General features: G+C 43.5%; 1 protein-coding gene across 2 annotated transcripts in view; it reads right to left on the reverse strand.

Moving 5' to 3' along the window:
• The window catches only part of CFAP61 (cilia and flagella associated protein 61), a 301491-nt gene that overhangs the window by 45831 nt on the left and 243138 nt on the right, over positions 1–12522 (reverse strand). For both annotated transcript variants that reach the window (XM_010369117.2, XM_030914334.1), the window contains exon 25: positions 11328–11533. In XM_010369117.2, the coding sequence (XP_010367419.1) occupies positions 11328–11533 (206 nt within the window). The remainder of the gene's footprint in view (positions 1–11327; positions 11534–12522) is intronic.

The raw sequence follows: 12522 nt of genomic DNA on the forward strand, positions 1-12522 counted from the left end.
CTGCACCTGTGACTCCCAACTGCTCAGGTGGCTTCAAAGCATCTCTTTGCAATTGTTAGTTTGCCATAAAAAATTTAGGCAGGCAGGCCAGTTCCTTCTCATGGCTCAGTAGACTGAGAACATGATTTCTGAAATGCATTTATTTTCACAGTTCTAACAACAGTAAAACAACTCCGTTGTTTCTTGGAGTTTGGCAAAGAGGTATTTATATTAAAGCAGCTTAGTAGCCTTAAAGATAACCATGGCTCATCAGCTATTATTTTAAACTCATAACTAATCACCTTCAACCACATGCTGCCAGATGGGTATGTAATGAAATGGAGGAAGAAAATCTATAAAGGACTTTAACTCCTGCTGTACAAGTTTGAAAAGAACGGCGATTTTTCGAAGATGTGCAGAGGGACAGAAATCAGTTCTGAACATACCAGTCAGCGTTCCTAAACCCCAAATCAAGACTTGGGCTCTAACAACAAGACAGGATGTTAGTAATCAAGGTAGTCTTGATAACTCACTCTGGCAGGGAAGTGCCAGGCTGCCTGGGGTTGGCCAGCTGAGCCTGAAACAAGTATAAGGATAGGGTGAGATGGAATTTTTATCTCACTCAGCAAGGCCGAGTATCCCTTGTAAGGCCTGCAGAGTGACCAGGTGCCCAGAAAGCCTACCTGTTCCACCCCTTCTCCCACACCAGCCCCCTCCCCACCTGTACACCTTTGGTACATGATCTGGAGAGAATGTTTTCTCAGTGACCCCACAAAAGCAGGCACAGAGGGAAATTACTTCCTCTGTCTCCACTGGGCCTTCACTGAGCACACATCTGTTAGCTTCCACATCGGCAGGTCAGAAACTCGGATCCAAATGGGGCTGGCGATTAGCATTTTAGGGAACAATTGTTCATAGATGCTGCGTCCAACACACCCACTCCAAATTCCATGGATGCAACTGGCCTACAGCAGCACCGTCCAACACGGCTTTCCACAACAATGGAAATGCTCTCTTCTCCGCTGTCTGATATGGTCGCCACTTGTCACATGCGGCAGTTGACTATCATAGTGGACAGTGCAGGTCTAAAGTATTAGTGATTATTGACAATGCATGAAACAACGTTCCAAAGCAACTTTAAAAACTATATGACATTAGATTCTAGACACACTTTACAACTCAAACAGCTCATAATTTTACATTTTAAATGATAAAGAATGTCTTTGGCTGCTTTGGGTGCCCAGTGGTTTGAAATGAAATCATTTTTAAGTGAAGCTTATATGGAATCATCTGATCCATCCCTTTGCTATAAAGTGCCCTGGGAGGTACATTATCGACTCTCATCTTAGCACATTTATTCTAAGTAAAGCACCAGATTTCTCACTTATTTAATTATTGATAATGACCTCTCTCTAAATAAATTTTTTTCTTAGAGCATGACTCTGAAAACAAGCATATTCAATGTCATATGTAATCCCATATAGACACTTTTAAAAATAAGATATAGCAAGCACATACACAAATGCAATTTTAAAACATTTGCTCATTTAGATTATTAAAAGAAGCACTGCATTTTCTTAAATTTGTATTAATTTTGGAGGGGGAGGGAATACTGCATAGAAGGCTGGAAGTGTTTCTTTCTCTCCTTAAAGGCTAATATTGACGTATAGCGAACATGAACACACGAGCTAAGGTCATTACAAAGCTCTGCCCTTGTACAGTACTTTACATACTTTAAAAAAACTTTTTGCACTTGTACTTTACTTTCCATCAACATATACTTTTATCCCATGATGTGGGAAGATTTATCATGGATTATATCTCCATTTTATGGGTGAGGAAACTGATGCTCAATGAGATTAAATGGCTTGTTCCAGTTCACTAAGCTGATAAGCAAGAAGTCAGGAATTTGACCCCACTGTTGGTCTTAGTCGTGTCCTTTCCACGCTAAGGAAAGTGAGGATTTGTTTTCACCGATTGTAGGAGTTTCAAACTAAATTCTCTTAGGATATATACCAAGTGTGCACAGGGGCACAGGACAAAGAGGGTGGTCGGGGTGGCAGCGAAGAAGACAAGGGCGGGGGCTATGGATAACTGGGAGGTGGCAGTGGTGGGCTCACCATACAGTATTTCTTCGTTTTTATAAAGCTTGGTGAAGAGTTCAGTTTTTTTTCGTAATATTGCAGACATGAGTCAACAGACGTGTGTGAATTGTGTCTCACACTATATGATTTGTCTCATGTATGGCTCACATTTCAGCAAGGTCTTCCAGGATGCAGGGCCATCCCTGTGCTGAAATTGTCTCCCCTGAGTATTAATATGTGATTTAAATATACATATTTCCTTCAAATACTGAAACACTAGTTTTCTTGTATAGCCAGGGAGAATGCCAGCGCCTTCCTCTGCCTGCCTGGAAAGGGCGAGGTAAGGACTGTGGGAGTGCACGCTGACTAAGTGGGGTGGGGAATCCTGGTGGAGAGTTACCTGTTAATAGACATGGGCTCCCGCCCTCACCCCCAACTTCAGATTGATGCTAACCGGGGCTCAATTTCCTCCCTCATTTCTTACATTCTCATTAATAAAAGTCTTAAACATAAAACGAAATCTTGGCTATTAGAGGGGGATACTCATGTTTCTTTCATTCATTCATGGGCACTATCCCTCAGGCAAAGATTCTCACTAACACTAGTGAGACTGAGGCACTTGAAATCAGAATTTATACATTCCTGATACCTCAAAACCATAAAAAAAAATCTCAATCCGAGCCTTTCTAATAAGTCCTAATATGATATGCCAAGTGATATTTTCATGGTAAATGAGGTAAATGTTTAAAAGTTCACACTTCATGCAGAACTTCATGTGTTCATTCCTCTGAACATTCATTTTGGACTATGCAAATGGGTGAGTCTACTTTTCTTCCACATTATCATCTTTGGCATGAGTATCTGAGAAGGGACATGTGCTGGCTATAATTTCAGGGCAGTTCAAACATGGTCTCACCTTTCATCCCAGGAAAGGTTAGTTCCACACAAATGCCATAATGGAAAGATGTGAGGAGGTGACATATGCTAAAAAAGACCCCTAGTTCTCATCAGAACAGGATTGCCAATAAAAATGGACACATGTTGTGTCCAGTGGACTTGGGCCTCCTCCTTGGTCTATGCTTCCAGATCTAAGGTTGACCATCTTGGGAACAAGTAAGGTTCAAAAATTTGAGTTTGGTCTCACGGCCTGTGAAATAGTAGCAGAAACATCTCTGGGTATGGATCTGCCTGTTGGAGTAAGAAGGCCAAGGCATGATCAATGAGGAATCCCCAGAGTATGTGAGCACACTACCTCGATCGCCTTTTATGAAGGCAGAGAAATAGCCTGTAATTGAATGAGTGGGAAGCAAAAGGAAGAGAATGGATTTTGATTTTTAGCAAATCATTTGGGAAGGATTCTTTGCGAGGCTGGTCACACAGAACTGGCACAATCTGAAGTGAAACAGATGGGCAGGAACCCTTACAGAGTCTACAGAGAGCAGGTCAGTGGCCTGGCACACAGCCACAGGGAAGCGCATGAGGGATGAGGTGGATACTGGGAGAATTACCGTCCACCACCTTTCAGGTATGGACCAAAAAACTGAGAAACTGGAGTGGGCAGTCATCATTCAAGAAGATTTTGATAAATCTGAAAAAACAGGTACCTGGAATGTAGTGTACAATTTACCACTGAACATAGCAAAAGGCTGCTGAATACAGAAGCACAGAAAAACATTTCAAAGTCATGATTAAATGATTCCAACTGGAGTCAAATCAATAAATGAGGGGGCCACATGGGCTGGCAGCATCCTGCTTTGCAGCTCCAAAGACAGATAACACAAGGTGGCTTTCCTGAGGGAAGAACTTCTGGAACCTCACAGTTCAAAATGGTAGTGGCAGCCTTTTAAAGGGCTGCTCAAATCCCATTTAGAACATTGTGCACAGCAACACTCAGCCACTAAATGTAGGCCACTGGAGTGTGTGGGGACGTGTGGGGGCGGCGATGGCGCGGGCGCGAGGACCGGGCTGTCTGATGGCAGTCTTTGAGAGCTGAGCATGTTAAGATGTGAAAAGAGGTGTAATCAAGGTTTATGAGATTCTGTTGCGCTCATACAAAGACGCTAGGGCAAGACCTATTTACACCACGAGGATAAAGGATGCACAGGCTGCTAATTAAGGTGAAGAAGGGAGAGATTCTGTAGGCGAGACCTCTCTTTTGCAGGGTCATCGATAAGTGGGGGTAAAAGAAAATGAAGTCAAGAAAGCCAGGAAGGCACGGGACAGGGTTGTTCAAGTCCCTGACAGGCAGCATCTCAGGAAGCCACCTCAGTCCCCACTCTCCTCTCCACCCACAGCTCCCACTTCCCCACTTCTCCACACCCTCACTCAAGTTCCTTTCGCCCCCAGTGTTCTGAAGGGAGAAGCATTTTCAGCAGGGCAGAGGTGCTGCCATTCTAAATACTGCCAAGGGACTTGGCAGGCGGGGGCACTGTGAGGTTTTGAAGAGGTGGGTGCAGGTGTGTGTGAGCATGTGACTGGGCGTGTGAGTGTACATTATGAGTGCTGTGTGAGTGTGCATGAGTGTGTGCACGCGTGTGAGTATGCATGAGTGGGGCCTGTGGGGGCATAAATGCTTTTAAGGGGAAGATTGGGAAAAGGAAGATTTTTAGTAACATATTTGTGTGACTTTAAATGCTGGTTGGTTCAGAAAGCAACAAACGATATAAAATTGGCTCTATTCTTTTTCCAAAGTAGTAAATCAATCAACTGATCAAATTCTCTCTCTCTCTCTCTCTCTCTTACACACACACACACACACACACACACAACACGCACACACACAGAGTCACCAATGGATTAGTTCTCTCACTCTATTCAGTGCCAATGGTTTGTACTGGCACTCAGAGGTAAAAACAAAGAATAAAATATAGGTGGAATCCAAGCCAGCCTGGGCCGCAGACCCTTCACTTACTGTGGTCCCGTGACAGCTGTCTGCCTGTGCATCATGGCGGCTGACGGCTCGGCCGCCACCTTGTGTCCCCATATGGTTCCAAGTGAGCCCCTCGCAGGCAGCCAGGGTCTGCCCGGGAGGCCTCGGCTACCACAGCAACATCTGACCCGCAGGGCTGCCACCGTTCCCATTGGCACAGCTAGTGCCTGCCCTGTTTTGGCCCTCGATGGAGTGACAATAGATAGGGGGAAGTGGAGAGGAGGGATCCGACGGCTTTCTCTGAATGTGGAGAGGAACTGATACTGAAGTCATGCCTGACTTGCAGAACAACAATGCAGCTGGTTAACCGTCAGCCCTCCCGGCAGCAGCGAGCACTGAGGAAGGTGCCCCAGCCGTGGTGGATGGAAGTGCGCAAATGAAACGTGCCTGGTCTGAACAAGAGAGGTTGCTGATGCTGCCAAGGTCAGGAAAACAATCGGTAATCATATCGCGGCCAAAATCAGCTCAACCATTCACCCTGCTTGGAAAGAGCCTTGCCAGTCCATCTGACAACAGACAGGGCAGGAGTGCTGGTCCAAAAATTAGCACTAGGACCTGGCAGCATTTCATGGCACTTGAAAAGAATGTGGCCGCAGCTGCACATACCCGCTAACACCCGCCTGGAGTGACTGACAAGGCACAGCGGTGCTCTCAGAACCTCACTTAGAAATGACGGGGGGCCATCTTCCTGTCCTTGCTCCTTTCTGAAAGATGTCCATTGGCTCTTCCTGATAGCCGGTGTCACCCCGTCTTGCCATCCCAAACACTCGTCACAAATCAAATTAACTTTTGAAATTATTACTCTTGTCAGTTAACAGTGGCAACCCCTGTAATAGTCTCAAACTCACCAAGTCTGTTTCAGAATCACCTTCTATTTAGGGAGAAACAAAACAGGTAGGGCTTTGAATATGGTCAAATGTGAAAACATTTTTTTTTTTTTTTCCAGAAAGTCTTAGCATATCATTCCCCACCAACCAAAATCTTTCTGTAACAAACAACTGATTCTCCCCTAACTCAAATATTTTGGGTAAGGTTTACCACGACAATAAAATCCTATATATAAGTGAAGGAGCAAATGAATTCATTTTAAAAATACTTGTGGTTTTCATTATTAAAAATAAGTATTGGAGCCAAGCCTACAAGGAGGAGGAAAGCTCATGATTTTAAATTTTGATACTTATCAAAATGCAGGTTATATTTGAAAGCATTAGGAAGACATCCTTACACGTAAAACGTTTCAGGGACTAAGTACTCTTCCTGAAAAATAAAAATAAAAATCCATTCATGATAAGAACGCTTAGAAAACCAGTAATCAAAAGGAACTTTTTTTTTTTTTTTTTTTGAGACGGAGTCTTGCTCTGTCGCCCAGGCTGGAGTACAGTGGCCGGATCTCAGCTCACTACAAGCTCCGCCTCCCGGGTTTACGCCATTCTCCTGCCTCAGTAGCTGGGACTACAGGCGCCCGCCACCTCGCCCAGCTAGTTTTTTGTATTTTTTAGTAGAGACGGGGTTTCACCGTGTTAGCCAGGATGGTCTCGATCTCCTGACCTCGTGATCCGCCCGTCTCGGCCTCCCAAAGTGCTGGGATTACAGGCTTGAGCCACCGCGCCCGGCCAAAAGGAACTTTCTTAATCTGATAAAGGACATCTATAAAAATATACATATGGCAACTATTACACACTTAATTTTGAACCCTTTCCCTTTCAGATTAAGAATGGGGCAAGGGCACCATCCCTCACTACTCCTACTTAACTTTTTATTTTTAGTTTTAGTTTTGAGACACAAATTCACTCTGTTGCCCAGGCTGGAGTGCAGTGGAGCCATCTCGGCCCACTGCAACCTCCGCCTCCCAGGTTCAAGTGATTCTCATGCCTCAATCTCTCAGACAGCTGGTATTACAAATGTGAGCCACTACGTCTGGCTAATTTTCATATTTTTAGTAGAGACAGGGTTTCCGCATGTTGGCCAGGCTAGTCTCAAACTCCTGATCTCAGGTGATCTGCACGCCTCGGCCTCCCAAAGTGCTGGGATTACAGGTGTGAGCCACCTCACCCAGCCAATCTTTTAATTACAAATCTTAGTCAGTGCAGTAAGGCAAGAAAGGAAATAAATATTATAAAAGTTGGAAAAGAAGAAACAAAGCTGTCACTATTTGCGGATGATATAATTTTTCTACTTGGAAAATCTAAAAATCTACAGGTAAATTATTCAAAACTTTCAGAATACAGAACCATACTAAAGTTAGTTCATCTCTATACACAAGCATCAATTCATAAAAAATGACATTTATAACAGAAAGAACAATATAAAGCATCTTGGATCATATCCAACAAAATTTGCACAAGCCATTCATGGATAAAATGATAAACCTTTATTGAAAGACATTAAAGAATACCTAAATTGAGAGCTATACTATGTTATAATATTGGACTCAATATCAAAGATGTCGATTCTTGCCTAATTGATCTAAGATTTAATGCATTTCCTATCAAATCCAATGGGGCTTTTCATGGATCTTGACAAGTTGATTATAAAACTATTAGAAGAATGAAAGGATAAAAATACCCAAGATGCTCTTGAAGAAGACAAGCGTTCTATTAAATTAGGAATATTGTTGACATCATAAAGAAAGTAAAAAGACAAGCCTCAAAGTTGGTTAAAAATATATAAGCAACACAAGTTTGTATCCCGTTTGTTGATAAATAACTTCTGTGAAGTAATAATGAGAAGACACCCCCGCTCCATGGACAAATATCATGAATTGGAATTTCACAGAAACTACCACAAATGGCCCATGAACAAATGAAAAGGCAGCTAACTGCATCATTAAGTGGGGAAAAGCACATTAAAGCCCTAGGAGGATACCTTTGTATGCTACTGGACTGGCCAAATTTAAAAGTCTAACAGTACCAAGGCTTGGCAGATCTGTGGAGCGAGAGGTGCTCTCTCATTCACTGCTGGGGGAAATTTAAATAACTACGACAGCCATGTGTCACTCAACGACGGGAATAGGTCCTGAGAAACACATTGCTGGCAACCATCCTAGAGTGCACTTACACAAACATAGACGGTCTAGTCTACTACTACACACCTGGCCTATATGCCCCTGTTGCTCCTAGGTTACAAACTTATACAGGTTTCTATACCGAATACTGTAGGCAATTGTAACTCCATAGTAAGTGTTTGTGTATCTAAACATAGAAAAGTGAAATATGGCATAAAAGATTTAAAAAGGGTATACCTGTATAGGGTACTTCCCGTGAATGGAGCTTACAGGACTGGAAGTTGCTCTAGGGCAGTTAGTGAGCTAGTGGTGAGTGAGTGCGAAGGCCTGGGACATTACCATACAATACTGAGTCTACACTAAATTTATAGAAACATGTTTCTCAATCTTTATTATTCTTTAATAATAAGTTAACCTTTGCTTACCCTTTTTACCTTATAATCTTATTTCATTTCAACTTTTTGACTCTTTTATAATAATCAAATTTAGCTTAAAACACAAGCTTGGCCAGGCACGGTGGCTCACGCCTGTAATCCCAGCACTTTGGGAGGCTGAGGCAGGTGGATCACAAGGTCAGGAGATCGAGACCATCCTGGCTAACACAGTGAAACTCCGTCTCTACTAAAAATACAAAAAATTAGCCGGGCATGGTGGCGGGCGCCTGTAGTCCCAGCTACTTGGGAGGCTGAGGCAGGAGAATGGCGTGAACCTGGGAGGTGGAGCTTGCAGTAAGCCGAGATTACGCACTCCAGCCTGGGCGACAGAGTGAGACTCCATCTCAAAAAACAAACAAACAAACAAACAACAACAACAAAAACACAAGCACAAGGCCAGGCATGGTGGCTCACGCCTGTAATCCCAGCATTTTGGGAGGCCAAGGCAGGTGGATCACCTGAGGTTGGGAATTCGAGACCAGCCTGGCCAACATGGTGAAACCCCGTATCTACTAAAAATGCAAAAATAAACTGGGTGTGGTGGCACATGCCTGTAATCCCAGCTACTTGGGAGGTTGAGGTAGGAGAATCGCTTGAACCTGGGAGGCATAGGCTTCAGTGAGCCAAGATCACGCCACTGCACTCCAGCCTGGGCAACAGAGTGAGACTCCATCTCAAAAAAAAGAAGAAAAAAAAGGAACCCCATAAGCACACTGTATAGCTATATGCAAATATTTCTCTATGTCCTTATTTACAAAATTTTTTATTTTATTTTTTACTATTTAAACTTTTTGTTAAAAACCAAGACACAAACGCACACATTAGCCTAGGCCTGCAGGGTCAGGATCATCAATATCACTGTCTTCCACTTCTGCTTCTTGTCCCACTGGAAGGGCTTCGGGGCAATAACACACATGGAGCTGCCATCTCCTGTGACAATAATGCCTTCTGAATACCCCCTGAAGGACCTGTCTGAGACTGTCTTAGAGTTAACTTTTTTTTTCATAAATAGAAGGCATACACTCAAAAATAACGATAAAACGTATAGTATAGTAAATACATAAGCCAGTAACATGGTCATTTATTATCATCAGTGAGTATTCTGTACTGGACATAACTGTGTGCTATACTTTTATACCAACTGGGTAGCACAGTAAGTTTGTTGACCCAGCATCCCCACAAACACGTGAGTCATGTGTTGTGCTAGGTGACAGGAATGTGGCCCTTAGAGATGGAAATTTTTCAGCTTCGTTAATATCTTATGGCACTACAATTACACGTGTGACCCACTGTTGACTGGAACGTCTTTATGCGGCACGTGACCGAACTCGGGAAACATTTGGGCATCAACTAGTAAAGTTGAAGATATGCACATCCTGTGACCCAGCGGTTCTAGGGCTGGGATATCTCAGAGAGATTCTGCACATGAGGTACGTCCACAGTGTTCACAACGTCCGCTTGTAATGGTCCTGAACTGGAACCAGTGTAAATACAGTCAACAGGAAAAGCCATGACTGCATCGTGACCATTATATGATGGAATACCACACAGCAGGGAGAACAATCAAACCACAGCTACGGACATCATCCTGGATGCTTCTTACAAACACCGTGCTAAACAGAATGCTCACTTTCTTTGGTAAGCCATAAACCTGAGTCAGAAGTAGGCACGGCAAATTAATATATTATTTAGGAAATCACATGTGTCTATGTACACGTCTTTAAAACAAGGGTTGGCAAACTATGACTAGGGGAAAATCCAGCCCAATGCCCATTTTGGTGAACGAAGCTTTCTTGGGACGCAGCTGTGTCCATTTGTTTACACATCATCATGGCTTCTTTCTCACTACAAGGGCTCGGCTGAGTACTTGCAACTGAGTCTATATCTGCCCCTTATAGAAGTTCACTGATCCTTGCTTTATAGGTAACAGAATGACAAACTCAAACTTCAGGACAGTGGCTACCTCCAAGAAGATGGGGGAGGGCTGTGATCAGAGAGGGACTTCTTGACTGCTAATGTAAGGAATTATTTCTTAACATAGGCAGTGGGCCCATAGATTTCCAGTACTTTTAAGTGTCCATACATATTTCACATACTTTTTTGTTTGTATGATGCATTCTACAATTTAAAAAATTTTTAAGAGGCAAGAGAGATTGATGGCAATCCTGGCAGTTGCTTCCATGGGTGTCAAGAACACTGAAACTGCATGGTTTTCATTCCACAGCATCTCTGGTGCTGGCTCTGCATCACTGTGCTTTGTGAATAGGGAAAGTCTCCTAACTTTGCTAAGCAGCAAGCTACATTCAGAAGTAGCTTTCCACTTGGAACTTCCATTCCTTCCTAATGGATAGGATGAAGTGTGTCTTAAGAGTTTGAAATGACAAAGGTTTCAAGTCTAACCAACATGTCAGTGTGGGAATTCCCTTACCAATACGCTGGACAAATGGCCACTCTGAGCCTGCCTGAACACATGGCATGAGGAGGAAGGCTAGGGTCACAAACACCCTGCCCCATGATCATGGAGTCCCATCAGGATCAGACCCTTCCACATGCTGTTCCCAAATCGACCTCCTACATTTCTGACCACTGCTCTTAGCAGTCCTGTGTGGGAAGGGACTTGAATATCATCTCCTCCAAGCCTGTTCATGGTGGGCTTGGTTGCACCTGGGGTCCAGGCCCTGGTATGGCCATGGGGGCCATGTGTGGACACATCCTATGACTCTCTGCTCCCCAGTCCACATTAACGTCAGGTGTTCTTCTTCAGAACGATATCTGCCACTCAGCTTCTCTCCGGGATTCCTGTTTTGCTCTCGGATGCATCACAACACACGTCCCTCATTCACAAAACATTATATATATTTGTATTTTCCTGTAGTCAAATGCAATGTCCGACTTACCTATAGAGATCTGTGATCAGGTTTTCATCGTACCGAGCACACAGGTTGTTGAGGAGTTGCTCGTGCTGGCCAAACAAGCGGATGTAGTTGGAGGCGGGGAAGGGCTCCCTAGAAAGGCACGTGATGGTTTCCACCATTTTATACTGGTTAATATGAATTCGGAAGTAAGTCCCATTTTTCGCACTGCCGGTTACTATTTCTAAACCCTGGAGGAGAGATGTGGACCAGAAAAACAACATGAGAAACATTTCTGGATTTTGGGAAGTTTATCACAGCAATTTATTTCTCAAATATAACAGACAGGTTATATCTTATCCCTTGCTGCAAATAACAGTAATAGATATTGACTAAACACGGCAGAAGGTAACAGTGTGTCAGAAACCACATACTTGGACTCAGTGACTAAATGTTCCTCAGGATATTTTAAACTGTGATTGCCTTGTTCCGTGTTTCTAAACTAGTTGCTAGGTTACAACCAATCCTTTACTAACACTGTACGCCCAGCTAATAAGTGGAACGGGGTTTCTTCTCTCCTCTGAGGTGTTTTAACCCTGTTAAATTTCTTTGCTCTCACAGCATCATTTTGAGAAAAACCTCCCAGTCAAAACTGACCAGAAATAATGTCAGTTATTTTCAAGATTACTTGAACAAAAGAAAGAAGTAAAAGGCCATGCCTGATGGCGGGGATTGGGCAGGGTCAGTCGTTTGAAAAGGTCTGTTCCCAGGAAGAAGGTTCGAGGCTATGGGAGATGCACATACACATTCTGCAGGTGGCTTTCTAGTTTATACATTGTTAAACGTGTGGATTTGTGACTTTCTGCCCTGTAGAAACCAGCTCCAACTGCCACATGAACCCAAGTGACAAGGATAGATGCTGCTCCAATTCCATGCCACAATGACTTTTTCTATTTCAGCTGCAGATGCCTCCCCCCTGGCTCAGGCAGTGGGAAGATTCTGTGGACAAACATGAGTTTTGTCGGGGTGGGTGGGGGCGGGAACGGAACCTTCCCTTTGGCCCTAGACTCTGACCTTAGTACACAGTAACGCTCAATAAATGTTCTTTGAGTGCATATAGATTTAAGCTTCTCTTCTGAACTTGAATGTGGCATTTAGAAATCCAAGGCAATTTGAACTGCCTGGATCCCAAACATTTACTTAGTCCTGGACATCACCTGGGGATTTTGTCTAAACAAGG

This window comes from Rhinopithecus roxellana, chromosome 13, assembly GCF_007565055.1.
Source record: "Rhinopithecus roxellana isolate Shanxi Qingling chromosome 13, ASM756505v1, whole genome shotgun sequence".
Classification (NCBI taxonomy): Eukaryota; Metazoa; Chordata; class Mammalia; order Primates; family Cercopithecidae; genus Rhinopithecus; species Rhinopithecus roxellana.